Genomic DNA, 16,186 nt, shown 5'->3' with positions numbered 1-16,186 from the left:
GAAGTCCATGATCATCTCCTTTGTTTTGTTGACGTTGAGTGAGAGGTTGTTTTCCTGACACCACACTCCGAGTGCCCTCACCTCGTCCCTGTAGGCTGTCTTGTCATTGTTGGTGATCAAGCCCACTACTGTTGTGTCGTCTGCAAACTTAATGATTTGAGTTGGAGGCATGCATGGCCACACAGTCGTGGGTGAACAAGGATTACAGGAGTGGGCTGAGCACACACCCTTATGGGGCCCCAGTGTTGACAGTCAGCGAAGTAGAGATGTTGTTTACTACCTTCGCCACCTGGAGGTGGCCGGTCAGAAAGTCCAGGACCCAGTTGCATAGGGCGGGGTTGAGACCCAGGGCCTGCAGCTTGATGATGAGCTTGGAAGGCACTATGGTGTTGAATGCTGAGCTGTAGTCAATGAACAGCATTCTTACATAGGTATTCTTTTTGTCCAGGTGGGATAGGGTCTGTGGACCTGTTGGGGCAGTATGCAAACTGAAGTGGGTCTAGGGTGGCCGATAAGGTGGTGATGATATGATCCTTGACTAGCCTCTCAAAGCACTTCATGATAACAGAAGTGAGTCCTACGGGGCGGTAGTCATTTAGTTCAGTTATCTTTACCTTCTTGGGTACAGGAACAATGGTAGCCATCTTGAAGCATGTGGGGACAACAGACTGGGATAGGGAGTGATTAAATATGTCCGTAAACACACCAGCAAAGGTGGTCTGCGCATGCTCTGAGGACACGGCTCGGGATGCCGTCTGGGCCAGCAGCTTTGCGAGGGTTAACAAATTCAAATGTTTTACTCACGTTGGCCACGGTGAAGGAGGGGGTGCTGTCTTTGTTAGCAAGCCACGACGGTGGCACTGTATTATCCTCAAAGCGGGCAAAGAAGGTGTTAAGTTCGTCTGGAAGCGACAATGATGAGACAACCTATAGGGAGTAGGTCAGAGACCTGGTAGTGTGGTGCCAGGACAACAACCTTTCTCTCAACGTCATCAAGACAAAGGAGCTGATCGTGGACTACAGGAAACTGAGGGCCGAGCATGCCTCCCATTCACATAGACAAGGCTATAGTGGAGCGGGTCGAGAGCTTCAAGGTCCTCGGTGTCCACATCACTAAGGACCTAAGGAAGTGAAAAGATTTGCCATGGGCCCTCAGATCTTCAAAAAGTTCTACAGCTGCACCATTTGAGAGCATCTTGACTGGCTGCATCACCGCTTGGTATGGCAACTGCTTGGCATCTGACCATAAGGCGCTACAGAGGATAGTGGGTACAGCCAGTTCATCACTGGGGCCAAGCTCCCTGCCATCCAGGACCTCTATACCAGGCGGTGTCAGAGGAAGGCCCCACAAAATTGCCAAATACTCCAGCTACCAAAGTCATAGACTGTTCTGTCTGCTACCACACTGCAAGCGGTACCAGAATGCAAAGTCTGGGACCAAATGGCTCCTGAACAGCTTCTACCCCCAAGCCATGCGACTTCTGAACAGTCAATCAAGTGGCTACCTGGTGTATTTGCATTGATTCCCTTTGTTTTGCACTGCCTCTCTTGCACTGGCTCTATGCATACTCACTGGACCCTACCGACACACTAACACATACTACACTGACACACCAACACACACATACACATACACACACATAGACACACTTTCACCCTCTACATATACGCTGCTGCTACCTATTATTATCTATTCTGATTGCCTAGACACTTTAACTGTTACCTACACGTACATATGATCTCAATTTCCTCAACGACCTCATACCCCCTGAACATTGACTCAGTACCAGTACTCCTTTTATATAGCCTCGTTATTGTTATTTTATTGTGTTACTATTTTCTTTTTTCATTAAGAAAATGTTTCTTAATTTTTAATAATGCATGGTTCTTAAAGGGCTCGTAGGTAAGCATTTCATGGTAAAGTCTACAGCTGTTGCATTAAGCACATGTGACAAATTAGATTTGATTTGATTTAATTTGCTGTGTTTTGAAAATAGACATATAAATGGTTAGGAAATAGCAGAAAAGTCAGTAAATTACAAATAAGTCCAAGCAATCATGAGGCAGATCAGATTAAGTTCAGTTAAACTTTAAAGAGATAAATAAGTTCAAAACATTTAACAATCAATAGCAAAAAATAAAACAAACGTACCATTTTTTTTACACACAAATTACTATGTTTTAGAAATACATTTGTGAGAGACGGAGCACATAATAACTACGTACAGATACATATTCCTTCATTGTTTTATACAGAAAATTGCAACCCAGTGCTGAGCACCAATACACCTCCAATACATGTAACTCTTGAGAAATATGGTTATGGACTCACACTTTACAATTGAGACACAAAAATGAATAAGAAATCGATCACATATTACATGTAGCCTATACTGTACGTCCATGTTATTTTTGATAAATTACTTTATGGCATATGATGTACTGTTATGTCAATCATCTAAAATGGTTTATTATAATCTTCTTTCTGCTATTGTGCAGATCTTCTGATTTCTGGGAACATTTCCGGCATCTGTTAAATCATAATGCTGTAGGCAGAGATGACGTCATCCATTGAAGAATAATAAACTCAAAAAATAGAAGCAGAGCATTGCCAGGTAATCTTACTTAACCCCTATTTTATCACTCTCAGTTTGTCTCTCTGTCTATAGTCTCTTTGTCTATAGTCTGTGCTTTGCGTCCTTGATCTCTTCTCTCATCCTCCTCAGTCATTTGGTTCCCTGTTCACAGAGGAAGTTGCCAAGTTCTAACCCCTATTTTCTCTCATTTTCTTTGTGTGCTGTGCCCTTTAATCATCCCTCCTCCTCCTCCTCCTCCTACTCAGTTGTCCCTGGCCCCAGAGGAACCACAGCTGGGGTAGTCACTCTCCAGCGACATGTTACTCCCCAGCCCGCCTATCCTCCTGCGTAACAGGAAGTGTGTCCGTCTTTGCAGTAGCCTCTGCTGCTCCTGCTTCAGCTCCACATAGGACCGGGAGAATGTATGGAAGATGGAGGTGACTGGGAACGCCATGAGAAGAATCCCGCTCAGGATACTGCTCAGAGCCACCACCTGACCCGGGATGCTCCTCGGAACCATGTCCCCGTAGCCCACTGTCGTCATGGTAATGACGGCCCACCAGTAGGTGGCGGGGATACTGCTGAACTCGTGGGTCGTAGCCATCTCGTTCTCAATGAGGTAGAGCAGCGGGGAGAAGAGGGCAATGGCCACGCAGAGGAAGAGGAGGAGTAATCCGAACTCCCGCGTGCAGCGCCGTGCAGTAAGCCCCAGAGTCTGCAGGCCCAATGAGTGGCGGGCCAGCCGCATCACGTACAGAATCCTCAGGGCACGGAGGATCCGGAGCACCAGACCCACCTTGTCAAGGTAACTGCTGCCCGAGCCCAGCTTCTTCTCCCCCTGGTAGCTGTCCACTACTAGGGTGATGTAGTAGGGCAGGATTGCCACCACGTCTATGAGGTTCAGAGGGCGTCTCAGGAAGGCAAGTTTGTCCCGGTCCTGGATGAAGCGCAGGGTGAACTCAAGGGAGAACCAGCCCACACACACCGTCTCCACTATGAAGATGTTGTAGCACATCTGGGAGCACTTGCCCTAAGAGGAACAGGAGACACTGGTTAGCACCTGTACATACATCTAATATTATGCATCTAGCATATACCACATTATTCTTCACCATTTGTCCTATAAGGCCACAGGGTGTGTAGGCTTTTGTTCTGAACTCATTTTGGACCTTTTGTTGTTACAAGGATGTAGTTAGGCACTAGAGGGAGCTATTATGCTGCCTAAAATCTAAGGGACATTAATGTGGTATACCAATTTGTATTCCTCAAATGTCAAATTGTAGACTGCAGGGCATCAAAAACAGACTCTATTTATAACAGACCATTTATTTTCTAGTCACAGCTTGTTGCCAATCTTTTCATGTTAAACTCCAAGATTGCACCTTCTCTGTTCACTGCTCAGATGGTTCTGTTCAGAGTGAGGTGTTGTGAGTGTAGGTGTTGCTTTATTAAGCTACATAAAAGATGAGAATGCAATGTACTGAACCAAAAACCTGACAAAACTCCTGAATGTAGTTAGCACCAGAAAATCCTCTCCAAGCCCGATGGTTATGTATTATTTGGGAGGTTGTTTCTAATAAATTGTTTTCGTGAATATGTTTCAATTGATATTCAATTGTTAACCGATTCAAAACACATACAATATAATATAAAATGGCCTTTGAGTTGATTCTATTTCAGAAGAAAGTATTATTATGAAACACTCCCACACAGTCGGAAATGACTTATACCAGTGTATGATATCTACACAGTATGTACAATAAGCTTTTTTTCAGAAAGAACAGCTTTTAGAAAACAACATTCTCCTCTTCAATTAATTCTAACTGTGTAACAATATAATATATCAGGGATACAATTTTGGAATGCACTGCTCATGTATCAGCCTTTGGAGCCCCATATAAAGTAATTCCCCTCTAGGGTAATGAATTACCTTCTGGGTACAAAAATATGTTCCATAATGGTTACATACAGGTAACTGAGGCTAAAGACAAATTAATTGCTTTTGCTCCACCTGAAAGTACTCTCCTAGAACTCACAATTGAAACCAGTGAAGTGCAGTGTGTGTGTGCGGGTGTGTGTATGTGACTCCAATTTTCTATTTATTTTCTTTTTATCTGGCTACTGAGGCCAGAAAAAGTTAATTACCGCAGTGATTGAAGTCAGCCATGATAATGAGCACCTAAATTAGATTAGAATGAGACTTTTCCAAATGTTTTCTTTGCAAATTAGAAGAGTGGTCTGATGCCCACACACATAATCAATTATTCATTTTACTTGCCAAATGCTCTTTGAGCTTTGATATAAAACAAGTTATTTACTATTTCAAAGTGCAGGCTTTGTTATCAAGGGTCGGGGAATAGAATTCTGTGTTGATGTAATGGCTATGTTAGTAATTATGTAATACATATGGCGTAATTATTATGTCCATATGTAATAACTATGTAATATCCATGGTGAGAGTCCTCATGATGTCCACCTACCTGCTCCTCCTCCTCTCTCATGGCCGGCATGGTGCTGATGGACAGGTTGACAGCCGTGATGGTGACAAACAGCACCGACAAACAGGCAAAGATCTTCCCTGGCAGGCCTGAGTGAGGCCTCTCCACCATGTCTCTCAGCTTGTTCATATAATGTCCCATCCGGGTCTCCGTAGCCCGGGCGGCGCTGCCTCTGCGGTGCCCGCTTTCGGTGTCCATCATCAGCTCCTCCTCCTCATCCTCCTGGGCTGCCCGCTCCAGCTCGTCACACTCCTCCACCCGCTGGATGAGGCGGCGACGGCAACACCACTCTAGGTTCTCCTCAGGGACCCCCCAGTAGAGCAGCTCCTCCCTGAAGGAGAGGGCACACATCTCCCTGAGGGATCGCAGCTTCCCGGCCCGCAGGAAGGTCAGGATGGTGCGGAAGGCGCAGGGCGAACGATCGAAGAAGTACTCGTTGCTGGCAATGTCATAATCGTCGCAGACGCACATGATCTCGTCAAAGCTGCTGCAGAGGCGCAGCTGGCCAAGTCGGGACAGGGGGAAGTCCTCCAAGGTGGTCCAGGGTAATTGATAACGCAGCCCGCCGACATTGATAATGGCATGGAGTTTACGGGCAGCGGAGAGCGAGGTGGAGTTGGTGAGGTGGTGGTCTGGGTCCTCAGGTAGGAGTTGGGCCCGTTTGTAGTAGGCCCCCTTGAGGGCCTCTTGCTCTGACAGGGGCGGGGGTTGAGGGAGGAGGAGGGAGGCATCGGAGGCACAGCTCAGAGCGCTGTAGTCGTAGTCTGAGCCGTCGCCTGCCAGCAGAGTCATCTTTACCTATACAGGCACAGAACCTCCATGTGCACTCCCACCGCAGCTCACATTCCTGTGGTCAACCTCTCACGGACACACCTTTACCTTCGGGAGGGAAAGGACAAACACAAAAAATCATGTACTATACACTCTTAAAAATACTCTTAAAAGGTTGTTAGAACCTTGTTAGAACCTATGGTTCTTGAGGGAAATATGGCCTTTTAGAATGTAAACGTTTCTTGACCCTTGCATTAAAGGGATAGTTCACACAAATGACAAAATTACATTAGCTTCCTTACCATTTAACCAGTTTATGGACATGGTATGACAATAATGCATGCTTTGGTTTAGTTTACCTGGCACGGTTTCCAAATGATAAATCCCATCCCATTTTGTGGCACAAATCCCATTCAAGTCATGGAACTGACATTAGCATTTTTTGAGCATCATGTCCAAATTGTTCTAAAGAATCTAAAATGTATTGTTAAGCTCAACAAAGTCACTTATAGATCATTTGAATATGATGCACGAAAAATGCTAACATCGGTTCTATGACTTGCCAGCCACTGCCAGGTAAACTTAACCAAAGCATGGATTGCTGTCATACATTATCAACAGACTGCTTACATGGTAAGGAAACCAATATGTAATTTTGTTATTTGGGGGAACTATCCCTTTAAGAGTATACGCCCCCAACATTCTTTAGGCATAGTTAGCCTCTTTCGTCAGTGGCCCGGGGCCCCAAATGCAGTAGTCCGGCCCTGTCTTTTGTATTTGCTTGAAGCTTAATGTCATACAGTAAATCAAACTTAGGACATTTTCTCCACGTCCTCCTCCACCCCTCCCCCACAAGTTATTGTGCCACTTTTTCTGAGATAATATCACCTGAAGTTGAACCTCAACCTCTGTCTGAAGAACACGTGCCTGGGACGCCGGAATTGAAACTTTAGGGAGTTACTTTTTCCTAACCATACTTTGCATTTAACTGAATAAGACCTACAGTACATTATATTTGGTAGTGTATCTTTCTAGTTAGCTACATTTATATTGTTTCTTCTTTGAGTTGGCTCGTAGCATATCAATCAGCTGGCTGGGAAGCTAACTGCTCATTCCTGTCTATGCATTTCTCTATGTAGGCAGAACCAGTGCTGTTGTTTTTTGGTGTTGCCTGTTTTGCATGTTATTTTGCCATTAATACGTGTCACATATCAGTTTGAAAACAATGTAAAAAAATAAAAACATCTTTCAATTAATAAATCCACATACAAATATGGTCTCCTTTTTGCTTTATTGAGTAAGGCAGCTCCAAAATGCAGGTGTTTCAGCCTAGCTCAGTGCTTTCTGTGGTGGTGGTGGTGGGGCAGCCAGCGGAAAATACGGAACGTAGGGGTTGGTACTGTTCTCTAGTTGCTCAATGTTTTGTCACTCATAGGGACACTACGTCGCCACAAAATCTAGGTGTAGAGCTCGAAAATGGAAGCCCCTTAGGTGCTGCCACAGAGTTACATTAGAAGTGCCCATCCAAGAAGGCTCAAAGTCATTGGCCACAGATAAAATGACGTCAAATCACGTTATATCCACCGTAGCTTTGATTGGACTAATCATGTCAACATCATACTTTCAAAAATTAGCTGGCAAGCTAGCCGTCATAATCAATGAATCAAGTCCACAATCAACTAGCAAAGCCTTTTTAATCCTTTTTGTATGAAGATAAATTAATGATATAACGTATCGGTGCTCATCGACTATTGGACATAAACATTACACAACAAGTTGTAAATCGGAAATTCAACAATGAGTGGTTTGGAAGGAATGAGTGGCTAACTGCAAGCATTGAAAGGCTTTCACTAGCCTGGTATTAAGGGGAGTGGGTGTGTGGTCCAAGTTTGGGTTTAAGGGTCTCTTTCCAGCATGACTTCTGCCGTGTTCAAAACAACTGGAAACTCGGAACTGGGAAAGACTTCAGTGAGTTCAAGACAACTGGGAACTCTGAAAATAACGAGCTCCGACTGGGAAAATACGTTTTGAACAGTCATCCAACTCGGGAACTCAAGCCTCTTTTAGCGCTACGACCTGAAGATCACGACGTCTTGATTCAACCTTGTTCCCAGTTGTCATGAAAGCACCATAAATCCAGAGAATGCCATACTTTCATGACAATGTTTGATGACAAAATTTGCCCATGAAGGACCGTTGCACCACTTTCCTATTCAAGTGAGCAAAGCACAAGAAGGTGAGTCCAAAAATGTATTGTAGGCTGATGCATAAGTGATGTATTATGCCAGGGAGATATGTATACTGTAGCTAAGTAACACTAAATGTATGTTATGGAGTAAGGTATTAGTAGCCTATGTGCCTCACACTAATAATTTGGTCCCTTTCCCCCTCATGACTAAGCCTACTGTTCTGACTTGGTGGTCCACATGTAGCCTATAGTCTGTTTTAGAGAAATGTCATCATCTAATATTGTAAGAGCTTTCATTGTCTGCTTATATGGCCCCTTTTTTTATCCTGTGGTTCGCACTTGCTGTAAAACAACACATTTCACTGCACCTATGTGACAATAAAACATTTCAGTTTTAGGAGTTTATATTGAACTTTCAACATTCATTTTAAATGGTATTGTCCTTAATCAGGTAAAAACTGCTGAATGAGTCCAAAAACCACTGTAATTTATTTATTTTCATGGCAGTTCATTCAACCTCATTCACTGCTGTTAAAAAACATAGCTGATATGGCTGACTTGCTTAAACAAAATGTGGTTTCTACTGACAACTGACATGCACAAACTATGGCATAATGGGGCGACGAGCAGATAAGAGGCAATCCGTAATTTTGATTAAGACATTAATGAGCGAGCTAGGACGTACATAGTCAATATAACTATTTGTTCAGCCCTTTGAAATGTACAGCGACTGAATTAATAACATGGGCTGTTCTTGTGCTTTGTACCGCTTGTCATGTGGTAGCAGAGAGAACAGTCTATGACTAGGGTGGCTGGAATCTTTGGCAATTTTTAGGGCCTTCCTTTGACACCGCCAGTTATAGAGGTCCTGGATGGCAGGAAGCTTGGACCCAGTGATGTACTGGGCAGTACGCATTACCCTCTGTAGTGCCTTATGGTCGGAGGCCGAGCTGTTGCCATACCAGGCGGTGATACAACCAGTATCGTTGATGCTCTCGATGGTGCAACTGTAGAACTTTTTGAGGATCTGAGGAACCATGACAAATCTTTTCAGTCTCCATAGGGGGAATAGGTGTTGTTGTGCCCTCTACCTGACTGTGTTTGTGTGTTTAGACTATAACAGTTCGTTGGTGATGTAGGAACCAAGCAAATTGAAGCTCTCAACCTACTCCACTACAGCCACATCGATGAGATTGGGGGCGTGCTTGGCCCTCCTTTTCCTGTAGTTCACAATAATCTCCTTTGTCTTGATCATTTTGAGGGACAGGCTGTTATCCTGGCATCACACTGCCAGGTCTCTGACCTCCTCCCATTAAGCTGTCTCATTGTTGTCGGTGATCAGTCACTGTTGTGTCGTTGGCAAACTTACTGATGGTGTTGGAGTCGTTCTTGACCATGCAGTCATGGGTGAACAGAGATTACAGGACGGGACTGAGCATGCACCCTTGAGGGGCCCCGTGTTGAGGATCAGCGTGGCAGATGTGTTGTTACCTCCCCTTACCACCTAGGAGTCACCCTTCAGGAAGTCCAGGATCCAGTTGCAGAAGGAGGTGTTTAGTCCCAGGGACCTTAGCTTAGTGATGAGCTTTGAGGGCACTATGGTGTTGAACGCTGAATAGCATTCTCACGTAGGTGTTCCTTTTTGTCCAGATGGGAAAGGGCAGTGTGGAGTGCAATAGAGATTGCGTCATCCTTAGATCTGTTGGGGCAGTATGCAAATTGGAGTGGGTCTAGGGTATCTCGGATAATGGTGTTGATGTGAGCCACGACCAGCCTTTTAAAGCACTTCATGACTACATATGTGAGTGCTACAGGTCAGAAATCATTTAGGCCTGTTACCTTGGTGTTCTTGGGCACAGGGACTATGGTGGTCTGCTTTAAACATGTTGGTATTACAGACTCGGTCAGAAACAGGTTGAAAATGTCAGTGAAGACACTTGCCAGTTGGGCAGGGCATGCTCAGAGTACATGTCCTGGTAATCCGTCTGGCCCTGCGGCCTTGTGAATGTTGACCTGTTTAAAGGTCTTACTCACATGTCTATGGAGAGCTTGATCACACAGTTGTCCGGGAACAGCTGGTGCTCTCACGCGTGCTTCAGTGTTGCTTGAATGGAAGTCTGCATAGAAGTAATGTAATAGTTTGCAAGCCCTGCACATCCAACGAGTGTCAGAGCCAGTGTAGTAGGATTCAATCTTAGTCCTGTATTGACGCTTTGCCTGTTTGATAGTTCATCGGAGGGCATAGCAGGATTTCTTATAAGCTCCTTCAAAAGTGGCAGCTCTACCCTTTAGCTCAGTGCGAATGTTGTCTGTAATCCATGGCTTCTGGTTGGAGTATGTACAGTGGGGAGAACAAGTATTTGATACACTGCCGATTTTGCAGATTTTCCTACTTACAAAGCATGTAGAGGTCTGTCATTTTTATCATAGGTACACTTCAACTGTGAGAGACGGAATCTAAATATCCAGAAAATCACATGGTATGATTTTTAAGTAATTAATTAGCATTTTATTGCATGACATAAGTATTTGATCACCTACCAACCAGTAAGAATTCCGGCTCTCACAGACCTGTTAGATTTTCTTTAAGAAGCCCTCCTGTTCTCCACTCATTACCTGTATTAACTGCACCTGTTTGAACTCGATACCTGTATAAAAGACACCTGTCCACACACTCAATCAAACAGACTCCAACCTCTCCACAATGGCCAAGACCAGAGCGCTGTGTAAGGACATCAGGGATAAAATTGTAGACCTGCACAAGGCTGGGATGGGCTACAGGACAATAGGCAAGCAGCTTGGTGAGAAGGCAACAACTGTTGGCGCAATTAGAAAGGTGAGGGATCAGCCCAGAACTACACGGCAGGACCTGGTCAATGACCTGAAGAGATCTGGGACCACAGTCTCAAAGAAAACCATTAGTAACACACTACGCCGTCATGGATTAAAATCCTGCAGCGCACGCAAGGTCCCCCTGCTCAAGCCAGCACATGTCCAGGCCCGTCTGAAGTTTGCCAATGACCATCTGGATGATCCAGAGGAGGAATGGGAGAAGGTCATGTGGTCTGATGAGACAAAAATAGAGCTTTTTGGTCTAAACCACACGCCGTGTTTGGAGGAAGAAGAGCATGGAGGTGGAAACATCATTCTTTGGGGATGCTTTTCTGCAAATGGGACAGGACGACTGCACCGTATTGAGGGGAGGATGGATGGGGCCATGTATCGCAAGATCTTGGCCAACAACCTCCTTCCCTCAGTAAGAGCATTGAAGATTGGTCGTGGCTGGGTCTTCCAGCATGACAATGAGCCGAAACACACAGCCAGGGCAACTAAGGAGTGGCTCCGTAAGAAGCATCTCAAGGCCCTGGAGTGGCCTAGCCAGTCTCCAGACCTGAACCCAATAGAAAATCTTTGGAGGGAGCTGAAAGTCCGTATTGCCCAGCGACAGCCCCGAAACCTGAAGGATCTGGAGAAGGTCTGTATGGAGGAGTGGGCCAAAATCCCTGCTGCAGTGTGTGCAAACCTGGTCAAGAACTACAGGAAACGTATGATCTCTGTAATTGCAAACAAAGGTTTCTGTACCAAATGTTAAGTTCTGCTTTTCTGATGTATCAAATATTTATGTTATGCAATAAAATCAAATTAATTACTTAAAAATCATACAATGTGATTTTCTGGATTTTTGTTTTAGATTCTGTCTCTCACTGTTGAAGGGTACCTACGATAAAAATTACAGACCTCTACATACTTTGTAAGTAAGAAAACCTGCAAAATCGGCAGTGTATCAAATACTTGTTCTCCCCACTGTACGTATGTTCACTATGTGGACCATGTCATCGATGCACTAATTTTTGTAGCCAATGACTGATGTGGTGTACTCCTCAATGCCATCGGAAGAATCCCAGAACATATTCCAGTCTGTGCTAGCAAAACAGTCCTGTAGCTTAGTAATTCATCATCTGACCACTTCCATCTCGAGCGAGTCACTGGTACTTCCTGCTTTAGTTTTTGCTTATAAGCAGGAATCAGGAGGATAGAGTTATGTTCAGATTTGCCAAATGGAGGGCAAAGGGGAGCTTTGTATGTGTCGATGTGTCTGGAGTAAAGGTGGTCTAGAGTTTTTTTCCCACTTGTTGCACATGTAACATGCTGGTCAAGCAGATATAAGTTTCCCTGAATTAAAGTCCCCTGCCACAAGGAGCGCCGCCTCTGGATGAGCATTTTCTTGTTTGCTTATGGCCTTTTCAGCTCCTTCAGTGCAGTCTTAGTGCCATCATTGGTTTTTGGTTTTAAATAGACAGCTACGAACAATATAGATTAAAACTTTTTTGGTAAACAAATGTGTGTATATACAGTATATATATATATATATATATATATTATTTTTTTTAGGTGCTGGATCAGCTTTAATACTGAAAACTCTCTTGGTAAATAGTGTGGTCTACAGCTTATCATGAGATACTCGGGCAATGACTCAGTCAAGCAAAACCCAATATATAGATTTATTTTTTTTCATTTTTTTTTCATTTGACCCCCTTTTTCTCCCCAATTTTGTGGTATCCAATTGTTTAGTAGCTACTATCTTGTCTCATCGCTACAATTCCCGTATGGGCTCGGGAGAGACGAAGGTTGAAAGTCATGCGTCCTCCGATACACAACCCAACCAAGCCACACTGCTTCTTAACACAGCACGCATCCAACCCGGAAGCCAGTCGCACCAATGTGTCGGAGGAAACACCGTGCACCTGGCAACCTTGGTTAGCGCGCATTGCGCCCTTAACCACCCGGGAGGCTAATATTCTGATTCTTACAAGGCACCCCGACCTATGACCCATATATATCTCCGCCACTTCTTCATGCTAATGACAGGGATTTGGGCCTGGCTGATTTGTAGCAGGCTGAATGTTTTACGTCCCTACTCTTCGCCAGTGCTTTTATATAACTGTCTACCATTGTTTAATGGTTACCCAGTCATTCACAATAGCTTGATTAGTGATTGCTAACTGGCTACAGTTATATGGACTAGACATATGGGGCTATTTATTGGGGGAAAATTGTACTTGACAGTTAGGATTTCTAATTGACTTTCTATATGTACCCTATTTAACGTATAAGTTAATTCAAAGAAGTGCTGAGTTAATTTCATAGCTGTAATATATTTTTGTTACTTTTAAAATGATTATTCTACAATCATGTAAGGGATAATCAATGAGGAGCTATGCGTTCTAAGGAAAATAAAGTACGTTGTGGAAGTTGTTAGTCACAATGCATAGCCTAAAGTGGAGTGGCACCAAGCTTCCATGGAGTTGCATTATTTTCTAAAGAACGCATAGAACCCTGAGTTGATTATCCCGCTTATACTATGGATATAATTTAACACATTTGCCACTAGAAATGTGTTAATTTGCTGGTAAAAATGTGTTCACCATCCACTGCAGTAGCTAGAAAATGTATCAGATAGCTACAGCCTTGGTAATCAAACAGACTTGCTAGCTTAGCGAACCAAACCATCAGTCCTCCTACAGTAGCTTGCTGTTATGAAAATTAAATTCAACAATGCCAATAATGTTTTCAATTCTACTTTCAAACACAGCTTAAACATAGAACATGTCAAAATGAACTTCATAGCCTTTGAATATTGCTGGGCATTATAGGGAAATCATGCATGCTCTAGAATGCCCTTCAAGCCAATCAGAAACAAGATTTCAAAAATCCCACGGTATAAGTGGACATAATGTACATCACTATACCACAACATACATGGCACCAAATGTACAGGGTGTTGTGACAATTATGGGAAACATCGAACACTACAAACATGAATAAATCATTGATTTAGCCTACTGTCTTTTCTCATTATGCCCCTAATGGAGAGATTATAGTCACAGCAGAGCAAAAGCCTCAAAAACAAAAAAACTATTGCATTTAGTGGTCGATTTAGGACGTTTGAAACAGTTACTGATTGTGGCTGATTTCCCATTAATGCACATAAAAGCTTTGTCTAATCAACATATAAAATGTCTTGGTTTTTGCGCATCAAAAATTCTGACTCAGGATTTTAGGCAACAACATGATTTCACTGTGATGTTGATGCTTGATTGACAAAAGCTGAAATGATCCTGGCTTCTGATTATGTAGGGGGTGTCATTGTGAAATATGTCAATGTGAATAATTGTTGTTACGTGTCACCACACACACACTTTGTTCAATTCAGCCAGAGGGGAACCATGTATCATGTAGTGGAGTCATGTAGCCATGAAAAACACTGGGTTGAAATGAAATATTTACTTGTATCCAAAACACAAGTGAAAACACATTCAGAGCCAAAGGTGAGGTGGTTCTGTTGTGATGGGAATCAAGATCTTCTAGAAAACTGCTTCTATTTCAGGAGCTTTGCATAACAACACTTATAGACAATAGACACACACACACAGATACACAAACGCAGATAGCAATATGACATCATCATACACAGCGGGGTGACTTCCTGCTTACAAAAATGGATTTCTAATCTGCCAAGACTGTTACTATCGACTCTTCCTAATATGGACATTCCTGCCACATTGGTTCTGACTGCATTGTTGTTCTTGATGGCTGGCCTTTAAACTGTCGAGGCAGCAGAACAGAGGTAACCCCCACCCTGTTACCCCCTCCCCCGGGTTGGTCACAGCAAATGGATTATTACAATAGAATGGTGTAGCACGACACCCACACTGTTGACATGAAGATGCAGTTTACACATCTTTAAACAAGATTACTTGTCTAGATGAATTGATAATAATCTAGCCATGTTCTGACAGCAAATATCCGTTGTGTAACAGTTGCTCAAACTGAGAACAATATGTTGCTTTTTGTTTTTCCGAAGTTGTTCTTATTTTTTCCAGACTATATGTTAGCGAGAGCATTTAGGGCTGGATTGATTGCATGTGGTATCTAAGGCCAAAACTATGTATGTACTGAACACTTTTTAACAGTATGTCACGACTTCTACCGAAGGTAACCCTGTTCTGGTGGCGCTCGGCGTCGCCGGTCTACTAGTCGCTACCGATCCCTTTTTCTTTTTCTGGTTGTTTTGTCTGTGTTCCTTTTCACACCTGGTTTTCAATTGCTTTGATTTCTGTGGGTATATAGGGCACCTGTTACCTGCCGTAATTCGTGCAGGATTAGATTTGTGTGTATTGCGCTCGATTGTATTTGATGTTTGTTGGGTTTTTTCGCTATTACGCACGTGTATGTAAAGTGTCGGAACTGTGTTTGTTCCTCCGTGTGTTTGCACGAGTTTCTGAGTATTCGAGAGCATAATTTTGGGATTTTTGTCTGTGCCGTTTCGTATTGGTGGACTATATTATTAAACACCTTCTCAGACATCCCTGCTCTCTTGCGCCTGACTCCTACACCTCTCACCAAGACGCATGTTATCACACAGTACAATCACCTCTGCTTTATACAGCTACACTCTACAACTAAACTCAGCAAAAAAAGAAACGTTCTCTCACTGTCAACTGCGTTTATTTTCAGCAAACTTTAACATGTGTGAATATTTGTATGAACATAACAAGATTCAACAACTGAGACATAAACTGAACATGTTCCACAGACATTTGCACCCCAGTATCTCTACTTGCACATTCATCTTTTGCACATTCTACCATTCCCATGTTTAGTTGCTATATTGTAATTACTTTGCCACCATGGCCTATTTATTGCCTTACCTCTCTTATCCTACATCATTTGCACATGCTGTATATAGAGTTTTCTACTGTGTTATTGATTGTATGTTTGTTTATTCCATGTGTAACTCTGTGTTGTATGTGTCGAACTGCTTTGCTTTATCTTTGCCAGGTCGCAGTTGCAAATGAGAACTTGTTCTCAACTAGCCTACCTGGTTAAATAAAGGTGAAATAAAAAACATTTTAAAAAACATGTGACTAACAGAAATGGAATAATGTGTCCCTGATCAAAGGGGGGTCAAAATCAAAAGTAACAGTCAGCATCTGGTGTGGCCACCAGCTGCATTAAGTACTGAAGTGCATCTCCTCCTCATGGACTGCACCAGATTTGCCAGTTCTTGCTGTGAGATGTTACCCCACTCTCCCACCAAGGCACCTTCAAGTTCCCGGACATTTCTGGGGGGAATGGCCCTTGCCCTCTGA

The 16,186-nt window shown here is 43.4% G+C and overlaps 1 protein-coding gene across 1 annotated transcript in view; it reads right to left on the bottom strand.

Moving 5' to 3' along the window:
* Positions 1 to 2,014: 2,014 nt before the first annotated feature.
* Positions 2,015 to 16,186, bottom strand: part of LOC115132851 (potassium voltage-gated channel subfamily G member 1-like) — a 32,336-nt gene continuing 18,164 nt past the window's right edge. Inside the window, exons 2-3 of the mRNA XM_029665589.2 lie at positions 5,057 to 5,953; positions 2,015 to 3,606 (exon numbers count right to left, since the gene is read on the bottom strand). Coding sequence (XP_029521449.1) covers positions 2,839 to 3,606; positions 5,057 to 5,866 — 1,578 coding nt within the window. The 5' untranslated portion in view covers positions 5,867 to 5,953 and the 3' untranslated portion in view covers positions 2,015 to 2,838. The remainder of the gene's footprint in view (positions 3,607 to 5,056; positions 5,954 to 16,186) is intronic.

This window comes from Oncorhynchus nerka, linkage group LG7 (genome assembly GCF_034236695.1).
Source record: "Oncorhynchus nerka isolate Pitt River linkage group LG7, Oner_Uvic_2.0, whole genome shotgun sequence".
NCBI lineage: Eukaryota > Metazoa > Chordata > Actinopteri > Salmoniformes > Salmonidae > Oncorhynchus > Oncorhynchus nerka.
Note: the sequence above shows the minus strand (reverse complement) of the source record. Positions and strands in the feature narration are given on the sequence as shown.